The sequence below is a fragment of the Desmodus rotundus genome, chromosome X (assembly GCF_022682495.2).
Source record: "Desmodus rotundus isolate HL8 chromosome X, HLdesRot8A.1, whole genome shotgun sequence".
NCBI lineage: Eukaryota > Metazoa > Chordata > Mammalia > Chiroptera > Phyllostomidae > Desmodus > Desmodus rotundus.
This window is the reverse complement of record NC_071400.1, coordinates 30200454-30219406: the sequence shown is the minus strand read 5'-3', so window position 1 is coordinate 30219406 and position 18953 is coordinate 30200454. Positions and strand designations below refer to the sequence as shown.

Here is an 18953-nt window from a genome sequence, read left to right as displayed (position 1 = left end):
TCTGTGCAAGCAACGGAGAAACCCACGGTTTCAAATCCCAAATCGCGGCAGCAGAAGCCTCCTCCTGCCAAACCGAGGACGAAGGGTCTGTGTTTCTAATTTATTCTGCCCCCTTCCAGTTGTTACTTAAAATAATCCATCATTACATGGCTGGTGGCTCCAGGAGTTTTATTTAAAGCAATATGGAGAAAAAAAGAAAGAAAAATTCATGACTGTGCTATCTGGATTTAAGTTGAGAATGTTTTTAACATCAAGAGTCTTCGAAGCACTCAAGCGTGTTCTCCTCTGACCCCCATGAGTGTGCCGTGAGGGGCGGTGCAGTGAAAGAGGGAGAAGAGAGGACATGGCAGGATTTTTATTTCTCGGAAACATGAAAAGACCACAAGTGTTTTTTAAATGAATCTGTGTCATCTGGTAGGTGTGTTGTTGTTTTATCCACTGACCAGCAATAACACTTTGGACCAATTCACTTTAAAGAGGGCAATAATACTTGTCCAGGAAGCTGTTGGGGAAAATGAAATCATACACATGGAAGCATTTTGAGATCGTTGAAAGAAACATGTTACTCTTATCCATGGTATTCGTTTTCTTTTCTCCCTCTTTCTTTCTTGAATGTGGTTTTAATGTTCATGCAATAGCAGCCCTTCTCAATTGTTCACGTGGACACGAAACCCCAACTCTGATAATCCAGGAGCCCAGGCAAGTCCAGAAATCAGTCCTGTTTTATTCTAGAACACCTTTTTCCAGGGGACTCAGCCATCTGATTAGATTTGCTCCCGCTAATACACCTGGTTCGCTCTCTTCAGCACACAAAGGGAGGGGCCATGCTGAGTAACAAAGCCAGCAATTAATAGAAAATTTACAGCAGAGAGTAATCCACAAAGTAAATGCTATGCACGTGACTGCAGATCAAAATCTCATTATACTATACAGACAAATCGCTCAGCTGTAATGCAGTTATGGAATAAGAACACCACTAACACATAGTTCTGGGATTTAGGATAGGAAAAGGAAACAGGGCTTATTTCTGCCTCGCCTCTGGAAGCTCTGAGAGGGCAGCATCCTATTTGCCTTGACCACACTAGATCCCCAGCACCTGGCATAGGGCCTGGCAGAGTCACTGCCCAATAAACACACATTGAAGAAATGAATGAAAATAAATGTGTGTGAATTAACAAAGGAAATGTTCCCAGCCCAGTAGCGGAAGTGAGATCTCACCCATCTTCACACCTACCTTTTTCCTAGTTGAAGCCCTCAGGAAGCCTGTCTCCTCACACACCACCTCCATCCACTGCTGGATTACAGGTTCTCATAATGAATTCGCATAGCAGGCAGTAGAGCTCTCCTGTGCAGCCCTTACCACGTGGTAATTATACAGCTATTGGTGTCTGCCTCCGCTACCAGAATGTGAACTCCCTGAGGGAAGGGGCCATGGGGGGCTGTGCATTGTAATTTCTCCCTCAACTTTTTATTTTGAAGTCTCAAACACACAGAAGACTTGGGAAATAGTATAATGATCATCCGTATACACTTAACTTAGATTCAAGAGGTTTTAATATTTGGAGCCATGTAAATTTTTCAGTGCTATATCCACAGTATAGGTATGGGTGAATAGTGGGGTTTGTTCTCCCTGTTTAAGATAAGATATTACTTTTAGTGTGAGATAGTGGAGATGGCTGAGGCAGGGAGCTTCAAGGCGAATTAAGGACAGCAAGCCCAGAGGCGCAGCCGTTTGTAGGCAGTTGCCCTAACACAGTTGCCCCCAGGCCAACCCTAGTTAGGGCAAAGTTAGCCCCTGCAAAGTCTTCATCACCATCAGGGAGAAAAACTACTGGAAGAATCATTGCTTCTTTTTTTAAGAGATTTTATTTCTTTATAGAAAGAGGGGAAGGGAGGGAGAGACACATCAATGTGTGGTTGCTTGTCACGTGCCCCCTTCTGGGGACCTGGCCTGAAACCCAGGCATGTGCCCTGACTGGGAATCAAATCTGTGACCTTTTGCTTCCCAGGCTGGGGCTCAATCCACTGAGCCACACCAGCCAGAGCTCAAGGGTCTTTCTATGAGCCAGCACTTACAGTCTGTAACTCAAAATGCAACATTGAAACAGCTCATTGTAAGAGCCAGGAATGCAGCCTCTGGGACCTGCACTGTGCCTGGCCAGGTTACTTTGGCCAAGTCGTGTCTCCCTTCACAGTATGTATATATTACTAGCAGCCAAGCCACCTCACAAACAGGGGTTGGAGGTGCAAACACCCCAAGAATCTGCTGTAGTTCTCTAATAATTGTGTCCACAATTTGTCTTCCCAACTAGACTGTAAGCTTAAAAGCCAGGAACTATGGGTACTACTTTTTTTTGTGTGTGTGTGTAGTTGACTACGGCTAGCCATCAAACTAGACACTTAGCAGTCAATCAAATAAACACTTGTGGTCACAATAGAGAAATCCTTTTGTCATGCAGAATCTTTGTAGTGTTCACTCCAATGGGATGGGATTGTATTATGCAGAGAAGAACTGAACTTGCAAGTTGCATGCATGCCCAAATAAGGGCCCTACCCAGCATCTCTAGGGCCTGTTTTAGTCTAGCCAGAGTGACCCTCAACTTACTCTGGAAAGGACACACACACGCCAGAGAATTATTTGCATGACACCATGTCTCAGAGCTCACTAAACAGAACTTTTAAGCCAGGCTCACTCAGGTTTATTCTCCAGTCTTCTCTTCCCAAGCCCTGGATACACGTTCCCTGGAAGAAACAAGCTGCAACCAGATGTCCAAGGTCTCCTGAGTTAATTCCATCTTTCCCTGGTGAGTTACAACTTCTTGCAGACACAAAGGACGGCAGAGAGACAAATGACACATTAAACAAGAGCCTCACTGGCTGGGGGAGGGGGACATGGAGAGTGACGTCAGTTTTCCCAGAAACCCATTTATCACGATAACAAGGTCTCAAGTGCTCAGGCTGCTCTTTGAGCTTCAGAATCTGCCTTGCAATTATGTTCTTCATCCTACAGTGCTGCAAGGCCGGCCAGAGCAAACTGGAACCAGGCAAAGCAAACCAGGTGGCCCTAGCCAACCCCCATCCCTCCAACCCTGCACCAATCTGCAAAACAAAGGGGATCTCTGGGTTGCTAGAGTTGTTTTGAGGTGAAACACAACCTTCTAGAAGGTTTCCCTTTACCGACATCTGCCCTGCAATCCTAATCCAGACAAGGGGACTGGTGAGAGAATATAGACAAGTCAATGCAAATTAATTAGCTGACAAGAAAAATCATCAGCATCCTTTTTGGTCACGAAGGATGGGGAAGTGTAATCCAGGAGACTAATTCTTCTTCTTAAGCTATGCCATCTCTAAAATGCGGGTAACGAGGAGAAAAGCATTCTGGGAACCCTCAAAACTCTAAAGTAATAAATATTAGTGTCAATCTTAGGGAGAAGAATTTCTCTCAAGTTCCATTATGCCATACATCCTATCTACTCTGAGTCCTTCCACATGGTGAATACCTAAAGCGCTGGGATCTGCAGGAGTTGGGGGGAGGTTCCAAAGAAATCATTCTGCTGTTCCCAACAGGGACAAGAGGGTGGAATAAATTCATATGTATCCTGTAGAGAAAATACTTGGATGCTAGATTCAGATTTTGAAAACAAATCAATTTCAATTATAACAAATACCTAGAGGCTGGGTTTTTTTGTTTTTGTTTTTGTTTTTGTTTTTGCACTGGAATTACACCGCACAGACGATTTCCCTTAATAAGTAAACCACAATGTTTTAAAACGTGTGTGTTGAGATTTTCATCAAGTGGTATTTGGTGTCATGGGATTTGACCTACCTCTCTTTTACTCTCCTTTCTGGCCTCCGGGTGCTGGTAATTGTGGACTTCTGAAAATTCCAGAAACCCATAGATAAATAGAAAGGCTAGGTTGTTCCCTTAAATGAAATCATCCCTTCCCTTTGCAACTTCTTGTCTAAAACAACAAACATGGAGCCTCAGGTCACTTCAACATGATTTCTCTGTTCATCTCAGGCTGGAAAACTTCAGGTCTTTAAATGAAATTTTTTTTTCCAGATTCTGTTGCCAACAAAAAGAGAGACGGCACCGCTTTTGCAAACCTCACAGTTATTTTCCTGAGTCCCCACAGAAAGAATCCAGCTCCACAAGTTTGGCACACAAGCCCAGGTACACAGAACACGCACCATTACAGACCCCCAGAGGCCCGCACAACCCTGGTCAGGTGCTCGGAAACCTGCCAAAGTACGCAGTCAACCACCTACAGGCCAGTGGACTGAACCCCACACAGACGCACAAATGGGACCCAGAGGTACGCAGCACCAGGGGAGAGGCGTCTGCACGCACCCTGGAGGTGAGCACACTCAGAAACTGGCAGACTCATCTAGGGTCAGACAGCAGCCGGGCGCCGCCGCCCGCCCAGGAGGCACGAGTGCGCGCGCGTGCACTCAGACGCACACAGAGCTACACACTCACAGACGCAGTCACATATGTAATGCATATGGAGAACCCCTCCCCCCGCCAGTTACCTCCCCGTCCCCCTCACCACTCATGGCCTCCTGCCCCCGGCTAACCCTAGCCCCGCGCTCCTCTTTCTAAGGGGGCCGGGTCGCGACGGGCAGCAGTGCTGAGGGGCGCGGCCCCGCGGTCTAGGAAGCCAGACCAGGGTGCCAGAGACACGGAGGGCTCGGTGACTTGTGCGGCCATTCATTCGGCAACGCCCCAGCGGCGGGAACGCGGCTGCAACAAGGGAAGCGTCGGCACTTACTGCAGATCTTGGGCAATTCAAGTTCAGCCGCCGGCCCACAGCCTTGGCCAAGCCCCCCAACCGCCCGCCTCCGCCGCGGTTCTCGGGGACAGGCTGCGGGACTGAGACGCTGATCCCGGGAGCAGGAGTCCCACCGCGCCTTGGCCCCTGAATGTTGCCCACTGCCCTTTCTGCCGTGGCGGTGGCAGCGGCCAGGTCTCCTCCGCCCTGCGCAGGCCCCTGGAGCGGGTGCTGGCACCCAAGCCCTGTACTCACCACCTGGCGAGCTATGTCGGTTGCTGCCATCGCTCCTGCGTCCGCCAGGGCTGCCACGGGCGCCGCCGCAACGGGAGCTCCAGCACAGGAAACAGTGGAGCTCCTCCGACAAAGAGAAAGTGTTACACTTCGGGCGCGACCAAGTCCGGTGGGGGGAGGTGCAAGGGAGGAGCCCCCCTCGCCGCTGCTCCAACCCCAACCTCCCCTCTATCACCCACCCCCTCGGAAGTGGGGTCTGGGAAGGGGATGGATTTAACGCGCCGCTTCCCCCCACCAGCCGGGCTCCAATTTTCCCCACAACCTCAGTCTCTGGCCTTTGCGAAGAGGGGCGGGGGCTCCCCTCGGTGACCACGTCCTGGCCCCCCCCGCCACTGGGCTCCGTGGTACGTCCCGACCTCTGCTGAATTGTCACACCCCCTGCTCTCGCCTTACATCCCTTAGTCCCCAGACCCCGGAGGCTGGAGGGGAGCCCCCGCCCCTCCTCCTCCCGCGCACGGCTAGGAGGCCGAGCTCTGCAGTCCCAGTTTTCCTCTTCCAGTCCCTGGACCCCCTCCTTGTCTCCACCGAGATATCAGGGAGCTAGGGTTCGAGCCCCTGCCGCTGGAGTCTCGTTGCTCCACCACACCTGCCCCCCCCACCTCTGTGACCCGGGAGCGCTGCCAAGGCCGGGGCCGGGGTGAGAGGAGCAGCTGCGGCACCTGCCGCTCCACCGCGGAGTTTAGAAAGGGGGAGGTGAGGGGAGCCGCACTGCGGCCCCAAAACTGAGCTGTGCCATGCAGAGTCTGAGGCCAGCAGTCCTAAAACGAAGCGCCCCTTCTGCCCTACGGTTTCTAAGCCTCTGGTGCCTTCGGCTGTAATTTCGTAGAGCCGACCCACCACTGGTTGGGTACTTAATACAGACGGACCCCATGCCTCCTCTGTCCACCCAGCCCTAGATGGTCAGCTTGGGAGCCGAGGTTCAGTCCGCTCAACCCCTCTCTTGCCTGGACCGCAGGGGAGTCAGAGGAAGGACTTGGGGTGAAGACCCCCCAGCTCCGTGGAGCGGGATAATTGGGAGTGTGGGGGGAGCTGCCGCCGGTAGCTCTGCCCCGCACCCTGTTTGATCCTTAACCTTGGATGAGCCCGGACTAGGCGGCGGGCAGTACACAAAGGGGAGAGCCTCCGACGGCAGAGGCTCTGCCTGTCTAATTTCCTTTTCTTCCTGGTCAGCTGCCGCTGCGGGTCCCCTCCCTTGCTTTCGGCACCTCTCCACCCCTCCAGCCGCGACGCCCCCCCCCTCCCCCGGGAGTGCGTCTTGCTAGTTCCCTGGGACTGGCGACCCTTGGCAGATTTGTAGTGCCCGAGGCCCGAGAGGGCAGGACACTCCACTCCTCAGAAGGGCAGGCGCCCTGTTCTCAAGAGGGGACCCAGACCTTCAAGTGGCACCGGGGACCGCGTGGGCGACGCAGGCCTATGGGCGAAAAACAGGTCCGCAAGGTGTCCAGGATGGGGGCGCGGGGAAATTGGCGTAGCAGCTGCCCAAGGCAAAGGGGGGGGGCGGTGAGGGCTGAGGGGGAGGCGAAAGGGAGAAAAGCAGAAAAACAGGAACCAGGGAGAGAGAGGGAGAAGGGACCTGACCGAATGTGTCGGACCTGGGGAAAAGGAAGGAAGGCAGAGAAATGGGGTGGCCACATGAAGCTCTTTTCTGCCACTTAATTCTACGTGCCAGGGCAGTACTTCTTATCCTTGTCTCGGGGAGCTCCTTATGTGCACCTGGAGAACAAGAATTCGCACAAAGCATCCCCAGTGCGTAGCTCGGGGCCTGGCACTCAGAAAGGGACCAATTAAGCGTGTCCTGAACAGGATAGCAGAGGATTTGGATGTGTGTGTGTGTGTGTGTGTGTGTGTGTGTGTGTGTGTGTGTGTGTTGCGGCAGAGGTGGGGAGTACAGAATAAAGAGGAGACACAACGAGGCCATATACCAGGAACCACTATAAGGCTGGACCGGGACCGGATGGGGGCGGGGAGTCAGAGTTGACCCGCCACTTCCACGATGGGAGACTGGGAAGGAGACAGATCTTCCCTGGAAAAGGCTGAGCGTGGTAGACGGGGAAGGGACGGAGGTCACTACCTCTCTTGTGGATATGGGACTTGGGTGGTGGCGGGACGAGAAGCATACGTTTGAACGCCAGAGCTGAGAGCTGTTACCTGGAGCTGGGAGACGGGGTGAGGATACTTGGCTCCAGAGAACCCTGCCTGCTTCCAGGGGTAGTACCCTCCCGCCTTAGTGCTCCGCACTGACCAAAGCTCCGGAGATTTCGGCCCAGCGCCTTAGCGCCGAATCCTTGGTGGCCCGCTAGTGTGCTTCACTCTGCCCACCTGTCCCTAGGGACCCTCAAAACCTCCGGGAGTCCTCCTCCTCCCAAACACTGGACCTCTCAGACTGGAACCAAGTGTGTAATTCAAGTCTTCTGCAACCCTTTCTTCCTTCAAAGACCTGCCTCCTGCATCTGCAAGCCCCCCTGGGGCTTGGGCCTCCCAGTTTCTGTGAGGTGTGGGTTGGTGTTGATGTGTGAGTCGGTGTGCTGTCTGCTGTGTGTCTGTTTCAGTATGTATCTATGTGTGTGTGTTAGCATGAGTTTACTCCTATGTTTATATTTGTTGGTGTATGCCAGCCAGTGTGTGCGTGTTTCAGTGTGTCTGTGTTGATGCGTATGTCAGTGTGTATTTTCAGTATGTGTCAGTATTTATGTAAAGGTATGTACCCCAGTATTGTGTGTTGATGCGCATCAGTATGTACATGTTAATGGGTGTTAGTATATGTGTTACTGTGTGTCTCAGTGTGTTATGTCAGCGTGGATGGGGTATGTGTAGAGAGGTTTTAGCTCACTATGTTCTGGGCTTCACATACCTTATCTTGCTCAATGCAGTGGGCCAAAAATTGACAGGTGTGGATTATAATGCTTATTTCAACAAAGAGGTTTGGAAACTCACTGGGTTTGTGTCTCCCGGTCTTCCATGCTAGGCAGATAGGAGGGCTCTCATGAATGGTCAGTTTCTCCCTTCAATGTCTGTCCCCCCTTGGCAAAGGGGGCCAAACGATCCCCTTCATAGATGCATTGTGGACCCTCAGGCACAGTCACAAACATTTGTACATGTTCTGTGTATCCTGGCAGAGTCCCTTGGGCCCAACACGCTGTCTGGTAGGTGCTCAATCAACGTTTGTTGAGTGAATAAATGAACAGAAGCATGTAAATGAGGTGTTTTCAGTGATTCCACTGTCCTTAAGGAAGCTGGAGCAAGCAGCAGACTTCCCAGAGCCAGCGAGTGGCTGTCATTAGCATGCTGATGTTGTTTGTAGAACCAGACTCCCCAGGGAGGGGAAATGGGACCCCTGCTAGATAGAAATGAGCCCTGAATGGAGCGAAGCTTTAGGAAGCTCATTCTCACTTCTGGGGTAACAGGTACTAAGACTGGATGGCGGTAGCAGGGAGGGGGAGGAAGACAATGAAATAGAACTAAGAGCTCAGGAAAGGGCTTTGTCCTGAAACCATGAGTTTATGAAAGGAGAAAGAGGATAGTCAAGTTGGTCTAAAGTGGAGAGACTCAGACCAATCTGAAAAATAAGATCAGAAAGTGGGAGGAGGAGGACAAAGCGAAGCAGAGGGAAAATGATCTGGGATTAACCGAATCCAGACAGTGCTGATAGAATCTGCAATGCAGTCAAGGGGCTGAGTCAAGATGAATCAAGGATTCCTTTGTGCTCTATTACCTGCTGCCCTTGCTTTCACGTTTGTTTATTCCGGTGGTTCTCAAAATATGGTCTCTGGATCCGCAGCAGCAGCATCACTTGGGAAGTTATTACAAGTGCAAATTCTCAGCCCCCCTCACACCAACCTACTGAATCAAAACCTCCAGGACTGGGACCCAGCAATCTGTGTTTGAACAAGTCCTCTAGGGGATTCTAATTTATGTTAAGGTTTGAGAAGTACTGGTTCATCTGAAATCTAGTCGCGGAGGGATGAGACACAGGAGTGGTAAGGTTTGGAAGGATATCGAGGGGAAAGTTGGAAGCCTGGGCTGTAGCAATAATGGATGGCCCTGGTGGGTTTCCACAGTGGGTAGCATGAGGGTACAGAGTGCCTAGGGCTGGGGAAGGGGTACAAAAAAGAGGGAGAGGGGACCCTTGTGAGGAGTTGTGGAGTTCTAAAGTTTGCCTTCATTGCAATTTTACTCTCTTATTTCACAAATATGCACTGAGCCTCTACTGTACATCAGCCACTGTGCTAAGTGTCAAAGAACTCAAGAAAAAATGGGTGACAAGGACCCCTACCGTAATGTGACAGAGCTCCCAGGCCAGTTGCCAGATAGCTCCACAAACAACCAGTTATGTGGTAAGTGATATAATCTGGCAGGTGCAAGACCTTGGGGAGGCAGGAACCCAGAGAGGTGAGGGAAGCCACCTTGAAGAAGACTCATCTGGGTTGAGTCTTGAAGTATGAGTGGTAGTTCATCTGGCCAGCAAAGGAGTCGGAGATGGGGGACAGTAGAAGACCACCATGTGCAAAATCACAGAAAAAAAAGGACAGAAAACATAAGGAATTCCAAGTCTTGGCCAGCCAGAGAGAGTTGTAACGGGGAGGACAGTGGCTGTAAATGAGGCTGGAAGATAAGATGGGGTCAGATCTGAAAGGGTCTCATTGGTCCCACAGAGCTTAGGTTTTATGTCCCAGAGCAGGGGCTGTCAGGCTGTGCTCTCCAGGGACAGTGCCTGCCCAGTCTGGAACCATGCCCAGTGCAAATGGGATGGATGCCCACGGTGAAAAAAAATCAGTTAATGGACATAAATTTCTCTATTTTAACTTTTTAACCATAAATTTTTCCTAAATCTTTGACAGATGCTCCTGTTTATCTGCTAGCAAGCAACAAAACGAATGAATGAGTAGCAAATGAATATTAAACAGACAATCCCAGTACTGATCATGCTTAATTCAACAGTTTATTTTTTCGTGGACATCTGTGCTTATGGCTAGGATTTTATATTGCACACACACATGATGCAGACATATTTTCTGCTAGCAGAAATGTCCTTTTGAAAAGTGGTTTATTTCATACGGCGTGATTTAATAAGTCAATTCTTTCATGGCATTCTGGAAAGAACATCATGACATCCGGATGCTGTACCACCTGAACTAGTTACAGAAACTAACTGTCCTTTAGATGGTGAGGAACCACTGAAAGGTTTTGATCAGGGAAGCGATGGGAACATATTTGCAATTTTGAAAGGTCACTTTGGCTCCAGCTTGGGGAAAAGATTGGCGCAGAGAGCAATTAAAAGAGTTAAAACCTGGGAGTCAGAACACTGTTGTACCTATTCAGGCTAGAAATGATGGTGACAGTGACATGGGAGTGGAGTGGCATAGAGGGAACAGATTCAGCATTAAAAGGGGTTATCATTAAGGAGGAGCTTGTGCCATGCTAAAGATGCTGAAGTTTCAACCTTTAGGGAATAAAGAGCCTTTGCATCTGTGTTTCTTAATGCATGGTACCTGAACCAACTACAAGAGAATCACCCATAGTGCTTCTTACAGAAGCAGAGGCCTCAACCCCACCTCGGAACTGCTGAACCAGAATCTTTTGTATGGGAGAAATATGGGTTTGTAACAAGCTTTCCAGGTGGTTCTCAGGCACATCACAGCTGGAGAACCCCTGCATGAATGGTTTTTGAGCAGTGCAATGACACAGCAAGGTCCATGTTTACACAAATGACTCGAGTCATCACATGAAAAACTGACTTAATGAGAGCAAACTAGAGAAAGGAAACCAGTTAGGGGGCTATTGAGATAATCCTAGTCTGGCTTTATACATTGGGCAAGAGCAAAACTCAGAGGAGGTTGGGCTTAGCGCCCATATTATGATATATTAGTTATCCTTATCCCCTGATTTACAAACACTGATTTAGACAAATGATACAATTTTGTGTTTTCTCATACAATTCTTATTTGCCAAAATGAGTCCTCAGAGGTCTTTCCAGAGTCGCAGAGTTAATCTAAGATGTATAATTATGTAAACCGCATTGCATACCAACTATACCTAGGGCACAGCACTAGGCACTGCGGGAGGTACAAAGAAATAATAAAGCACAGCTTCCATCCTCAAGGTCTTTACTGTTTAAGTGGGGAGACTAGATACACATGCATGGAAAGTCAAGTCATTAATACCAGGCGTGTCACAGGCAGTATCCAGCATACTGTATAGACAGTAAATACCAACGCTCTCTTTCTTTACCAGGTGGTGGCCCCATGAGTGTTTGCTTTATAAATATTGAACTTTGCTGTCTTCTTATGCTTTAAGAATTCTTCTGGACGTGTTACATTTCACAAGATAAAGTAAGGTTAAAATAAAGTCTAAGTTCTGCGAGTCGAAGGACATCAACTAACAGCCCATAGCCTTGATGCAGAATCAAGAGAAACAAGGTCTCTACCTTGCCGTCCCCTACAGATGAGCCGCAAATCCTGTGAAAGGATTGAAATAAGACACAGGGAGACAAATATGGTAATGACACCTTGGGGAGATACTGGCTTCACCATCATCACCATTGGTCATTGATTAAAATAAAGTCTTCATTTGCATCAATCTCTCCACACTCTGTATTTAGATGCTGATTTATTTTTGTATCCATACACATGTGCATATGAACATGAGGGCTTACACACATACACACATCTATACACACACTCACCCAGCGTCTTATTCCAAAACAGATTTTATGGTTCAGTAATAGTAGGAATAGAAAATCAGGATCAAAAGAGAATTCAAATAATGCTATTTCTAGTAGGTTAACATAATTGCTGTGATTAAGCTTTTCTAAAGGATTATTTAATTATTTTATTTATTTTTAGAGAGAGGAAAAAGGAGGGACAAAGACAGGGAGAAAACATCGACATGCCAGAGAAACATCAATCTCCACCCGGGGACCCAGCTTGCAACCCAGACATGCACTCTGACTAGGAATCGAACCTGCAACACTTCCATCTGCAGGATGACACTCAACCCACTGTGTCACACCAGCCAGGGCTCTGATTAAGGTTTAAATATGATTCTTGGCTTCCTGGTAGCCATAACAAAGGGATAAATAGTAGCTGGCCTACTTTTATGTATTTCCTATACATAAGGATCACTGAGTGATTTATTAATCCCACAAATATTGAGTAGCTATTGTGTGCCAAGTCTTAGACTAGGTTTGAGGGTCAATGCTGAGCAAGAACAGACTTGGTCCTTGCCTTCATGGAGCTTATGGTCTAGTAGGAATGATAGACAATAATCAAATAATTACACACATAAATGCAAAAATATAACTGTAATAAGAACGACTAAGGAGATATTTCTTGTGCCCTGAGAACCTATAATGGCAGGGGGTGCTGGTGAAGATTTGACTCAGTCTAGCATGTCAGTATAGCAGGCTTCATGGAGGAAGCGATGTTTGAAGTGAGATCTGAAGATTGAATAGGACTGTAATCAAGCTCTTGTGTAACTATTGGTAATTTAAGTTTTGTGTCATTCAGTGTAAAACTGTCTAATTTGAAAAAATGTAGGTTATGAAAAATAAAGATTTAAGCACTGTTTAAAAAAGATTAAATAGGAGTTAGCAAGGGAAACAGAGGATGGAGTAGAAAGAGCATTGTGAAGGCTCTATTCAAGAAACAGTAAGAGGCCCCAGCTGGTGTGGCTCAGAAGATTGAGTGTCGGCCTGCCAACTAAAAGACTGCAAGTTCGATTCCCTGTCAGGGCACATGCCTGGGTTGCATCCCAGGTTCCCAGTTGGGAGCGTGCGAGAGGCAGTCAATCAATGTATCTCTCACAGATTGCTGTTTCTCTCCCTATCTTTCTCCTTCCCTTCCCCTCTCTCTAAAATGTAAATAAATAAAAAGTTTTTTAATAAAAAGAAACAGTAAGAAAGCTGGTGTGCCTGGAGTACAGAGGGACTGGAGTGGTATAAAATGAAGCTGAAGACATGGGCATAGAGCCACATAATTTAGGGCCCAAGGCCATTGTTAGAAGGTGGGTTTTTTCCTAAGCAATAGGGAGCCACAGAGGGGTTTAAGAGAGAGGACTGTGATGTGGTAAGACTCATGTTTTGAAAAGTTCCAATGGCTTTAGTGTGGAGACCATATTGAAGGGGAGAAGATGGAGGTAAGACAACTAGTGAGGAGGCTGTTGCTGTAATCTGGCTGAAAGATCATGGACTAGCTTGTAGTATGGTGGTGGAAGTGGAGATGGAGAGAAGATAATTTATATGTGAGAGATTTAGAAGGTAAAGATGACCTAGACTTGGTGAAGTGAGAAATGAGGAGGACAGAGATGCCAAATTGAGTCCTAAGTTTCTGGCTTCCATGGTGATGCATTTTATCGAGTTGAGGAACACTGGAAAACCTGTGGTTTGAGGAAAGAAAAGAGTCTTTGGCTCCAGTTTGGGAAATGTTGAATTTGAGATGCCATTGAAACATTGATTGGGAAGATGTCAAGTAGGCAACTGGAGCTCAGAGGATAGGCCAGGGCTGGTGAGCCAAATCTAAAAGTCATTGGTGTGTAGGTAATGTTTAAAGCCATAGGGATGATTGAAATTAGCTAGGGAGAGTAGAGAAGAGGAGGGCTCAAGAGTAATCCCTGAAAAATGCCAACACTTACAGGTGGGGAATGGGAAGAAGAACCTGAGAAGGGAACTGAGAAGGAGAAGCTGGAGCAGTTGCAGGAAAACCAGGATCGTGAAGCCCAAGGCAAGAGGAGTTCAACAAGGTAAACAGAATAGAATATTGTAAAGAGACCAGGAAAGTAAGGAAAAACTGTCCAAAGAATTAGGGTTTACAGAAGATATTGAGCTCAGCAAAAGCTGTTTCAAGGGAGTGGTGGTGGCAAAAAAAAAAAAAAAAAAAAAGGCTTCAGTGTGTTGAAGGATGATTGGGAAATGAATAAATGGATTCAGCAAGTATAATTAATTCATTGAAGAAGTTGGCTGTGAAAGAAAGCAGAAATAACATGGTAGCTGGAGAAGGATGTAGGGGTTGGAGTTTCTTTGAAGATGACAAAAAAGACTTGAGAATGTTTCATTGTTTAAAAATATTTTTTAAATTTATTTTCAGAGAGGAGAAGTAAGGGAGGAAGAGAGGGAGAGAAACATCAATGTGTGGTTTCCTCTTTTACACCCCACACTGGGGACCTGGCCCACAACCCAGGCATGTGCTCTGATTGGTAATAGAAGCAGTGACCCTTTGGTTCATAGGCCAGCACTCAATCCACTGACCCACACCAGCCAGCACTGTTTCATTGTAGTTGGGAAGGATCCAAGCAAGAGAGGATGTGTCCTGGTAAAGGATTAACAACCAGCTTTCCAAGAAGAAAAAAGAAAAGTGTTATGCAGCACCTGCTGATTTCTGTGGTGTAAATATTCTCACCATGACATATTTCAAAGCTATCAACATGACATCTCAAGTAGGCTCTGGCATACCACCCACAGGAAAAAGAAGGATTGAAATGTTCAGTTTTCAGTCAACTATTTTTTCTTTTATGAGTTTCCTGTACATGTCTTTTTCCCACTTTTATATTGAAACACTTTTCTTTTTCTTGCTAATTCATATGAGCTCTTTATACAATATGGACATTAACCCTTTATCATTAACTTTATTTATGATGGATTTTTGTGTAAAGAAGTTTAAAATATTTATACAGTCAAAATTCATCAATATTTCTCTTTATGAAATTTTTCCTTCATGTTCTGCAATTCCTTGTGAATTAATAAATTGGCAGTCTGCTTTGATTAATGTGAATTTGGCTATCATGAATTAGCTTTATTGAGGCTGAGGTGTTTTAAATTGCAAAGGTAAAGAACAGACTGTGGATCTTAGTAAACTCACCAAAGTACTACCATCTTGTGAATTCTCTTGGTGACCAGGTAACACTTCTAACCTCATCTTTTCAATTAATTATTTCAAACATAATAGTAGGAAAAAGACACTTGCCAACAGTCTGCCCTCTCTTTTTAAATTTCTATTCCAATAATTTGAATCTGCATTTCAATCACCTGAACAGATAATTCCCTTACCATGGGAAATAAACATCGGGGACCCTTAGTAAACTGCTTGACATGATTCTATCATCATCTGCCAAGAAGGACCTCAAGAGAAACCTGTCCTGGTATTTTGCTCCTATCAGAAGTGTGAACCCTGAAAAGAAAAATATCTGGCAAGAAGGACTGCTTGTGGTTAACTAGGCCCAAATTCATAACCAGTGACTAGCAGCCATTGCTGGCAGAAGCATCTCATGCACTCTGCATGTCAGAGAAAGAGACAGACTGAGCTTTCAATTTCCTGTACTATACTCCTGCCAGTCTATAAAAATGGAGCTCCTGGTTTTGTCTTTCGACCAATGGACTGAGACCTGCCCAATGCAATCAGAACTGCACAATTATATCTTCATTTGTATCTAAACCAACCAATCAGAACTGCCATATAGTGACCAATCAGCCCTGGTTGGTGTGACTCAGTGGATTGAGAGCCGGCCTGAGAACCAAAGGGTTGCGGTTCAATTCCCAGGCAGTGCACATGCCTGGGTTGCAGGCCAGGTCCACAGTAGGGAATGTGTGAGAGGCAACCACACATTGATGTTTCTCTCCCTCTCTTTCTCCCTCCCTTCCCATCTCTCTAAATATAAATAAATAAAAATCTTTAATGAAAAAGTCAACTTTAACAACCGATCAGAATACACAATACAAACCAGTCAAACCTGCATGATTTGGACCAATCAGACCTGTACAAATTTGTTCACAGAACTAAAACAAATAATCCAAAAATGTATATGGAACCACAAAAGACCCAAATAGCATTAGCAATATTAAGAAAGAAGAACAAAGTTGGAAGTATCATGCTACCCAATATAAAACTATATTACAAGGCTATAGTAATTAAAACAGCATGACAATGGCATAAAAACAGACATATCAATGCATAAAAGTAAGGAGCCCAAAAATAACCCCATGCCTACATGGTCAATTAATATTTGACAACGGAGACAAGAACATACAATGGAACAAATGGTGTTGGAAAAATTGGACAGAAGCATGCAAAAAACAAAACTAGACCACCTTCTTACACTATGTACAAGAATAAACACTAAATGGAATAAAGACTTAGTTATAAGACTCAAAACCATTAAACTCCTAGAAGAAAACATAGGCAGTAAACTCTCTGACATTCCTCTTAGCAGCATTTTTTTTTTTCTGATAATCCCTTTGGACAAGGAAAACAAAAGAAAATATAAACAACTAAGACTCCACCAAACTAAATGTTTTTGCACAACAAAGGAAACTATCAACAAAATGAAAAGACAACCTACTGAGTGGGAGAACATATTTGCCAATGATACACCCAATAAGGGGTTAATATCCAAAATTTATAAAGAGCTAATACAATGGAATACAAAAAAAAATTTGATTAAGAAATGGGCAGAGGACCTGAATAGGTACTTCTCCAAAGAAGACATACATATGACCAATAGGCTTATGAAAAGATGCTCACTTAACAAAGAATGTAACAGATCTATATACTGAAAACTATAAAGCATTATTAAAAGAGATTTAAAAAACAATGAAATGGAAAGATATTCTGTGTTCATGGACTGAAAGAATCAACACAGTTAAAATGGCCGTATTACCCAAAGCGATATACAGATTTAAGACAATCTCCATCAAAATTCCAATGTCACACTGGCTGCTGTGGCTCAGTGGATTGAGTGCTGGCCTGTGAACCAAAGGGTTGCTAGTTTGATTCCCAGTCAGGGCACAAGCCTGGGTTGCAGATCACATCACCAGTAGGGGGCATGTGAAAGGCAACCAGACATTGGTATTTCTGTCCCTCTCTTTCTGCCCCTCTTCCCCTCTCTCAAAAAAAAAAAAAAGAATAAATCTTTAAAAAAATGAGAAATACAGCCAAAAAAATAATCATATTTGTATGGAACCACAAAAGACCCCGAATAGCCAAAGCAATCCTGAGAAAAAAGAATGAAGCTGGAGGTATCACACTACCTGACTTTAAATTATGCTACACAGCTATGATAATCAAAAGAGCATGATATTGGCTGAAAAAAACAGACACACAGACCAATGGAACAGAACTGACAGCACAGAAGGAAAACCACATATATACGGGCAAATAATTTTTAACAAAGGAGCCAAAAACACACAATGGACAAAAGAAAGCCTCTTCAAAATGGTGCTGGGAAAATTGGAAAGCCACATGGAAAAGAATAAAACTAGATTACAGTTTGTCCCCATGTAAAAAAATTAATTCAGTCCTGGCTGGTGTGACTCAGAGGATTGAGTGCCAGCCTGCGAACCAAAAGGTCACCAGTTTGATTCCCAGTCAGGGCATATGCTTAGGTTGCAGACCAGGTCCCCAGTTGGGGGCATAGGAGAGGCAACTGATCATGTATCTCTCACACATCAATGTTTCTCTCCCTCTCTTTCTCCCTCCTTTCTCCTCTCTCCAAAAATAAATAAATAAAAGCTTTAAAAAGGCCCTGGCAAGATGGCAGCCACCAAGAGGAAGCGGCGTGGAGACCTGGCGGTCCCAGCTTAGAGGACGAAAAGGAACGAAAAAGGTGCCCAGCTGCCAGCTAAACAGCGCGACAGGGCAGAGGACGCAGAAGAAGTCAGAAACCGCATCCCAGGCCTGGTTTACAAGGTAGAAAAATAAGGAACGGATTCTCATCCTTTCTTCCAGAGGAATAAATTTCCGAACAAGACATTTAATGCAAGACTTAAGAATGTTGATGCCTCATTCCAAAGCAGATACTAAAATGGATCGTAAATATAAGTTATTTGTGATTAATGAGGTTTGCGAGAGCAAAAACTGCAATAAATGTATCTATTTTGAAGCTAAGGAGAAACAAGATCTCTATATGTGGCTTTCAAATTCACCTCATGGACCATCTGCTAAATTCCTAGTTCAAAATACTCATACCCTAGCTGAACTAAAGATGACTGGAAACTGTTTGAAAGGTTCTCGGCCCCTTCTGTCTTTCAACCCTGCTTTTGATGAATTGCCACATTATGCTTTGTTAAAAGAACTCTTAATTCAGATCTTCAGTACACCACGGTATCATCCCAAAAGCCAACCATTTGTGGACCACATATTTACTTTCACTGTTTTCGATAACAGGATATGGTTTCGGAACTTTCAGATCATAGAAGAAGATGCTGCTCTTGTAGAAATAGGACCTCGTTTTGCCTTAAATCTCATAAAGATTTCCCAGGGAAGTTTTGGAGGACCAACTTTGTATGAAAATCCTCACTACCAGTCACCAAACACGCATCGGCGTATTGTAAGATCCATGACAGCTGCAAAATACAAAGAGAAACAACAAGTTAAAGAAGTGCAGAAACTGAGAAAGAAAGAACTAAAGACGATTCTTCCACATGATCCCACTGCAGATGTTTTCATCACACCTGCTGAGGAAAAGCCGATAGAAATACAATGGGTAAAACCGGAGCCAAAAGTCAATTTGAACCCAAGAAAGAAAAGGATTTATAAAAGGCAAAGAAAAATGAAACAGAAGATGAACAGTGGGAATGCAAAATGAATCACTGGATAAATAAATTTTTCAGTTATTTTATATTTATTTCATACACAGTTTGTAAATAGTTTTATTATTCAGCACACATCTAATTAGTGTGGCATTTAAAAGAAAAAAATGAAAATCTTGTGGTTTCAGTGCTATGTTTTTCTAAATAAAATGTTGCCAGAACTCAAAAAAAAAAAAGCTTTAAAAAAAATCTCTTCTAGGCCTTTTAGCTAAGATCAACTGTAAAAAATGGGGGGAAAAAGAAATGTACACCTGAAACCTATATAATCTTATTAACCAATGTCACCCCAATAAATTTAATTTAAAAGATGC

The 18953-nt window shown here is 45.3% G+C and overlaps 1 protein-coding gene and 1 pseudogene across 6 annotated transcripts in view; one reads left to right on the top strand and one right to left on the bottom strand.

The window, feature by feature from the left end:
- The window catches only part of SEPTIN6 (septin 6), a 65439-nt gene extending 60198 nt beyond the window's left edge, over positions 1–5241 (bottom strand). For 4 of the 6 annotated variants that reach the window (XM_045200864.2, XM_024567018.4, XM_045200863.3 and 1 more), the window contains exon 1: positions 5028–5241. In XM_045200864.2, the coding sequence (XP_045056799.1) occupies positions 5028–5057 (30 nt within the window). In that variant the 5' untranslated portion in view covers positions 5058–5241. The remainder of the gene's footprint in view (positions 1–5027) is intronic. The other 2 variants (XR_006656404.3, XM_024567020.3) reach the window with 1 other exon arrangement.
- Positions 5242–17584: 12343 nt separating this feature from the next.
- Positions 17585–18638, top strand: LOC112310807 (ribosome biogenesis protein BRX1 homolog pseudogene; annotated as a pseudogene).
- Positions 18639–18953: the final 315 nt, after the last annotated feature.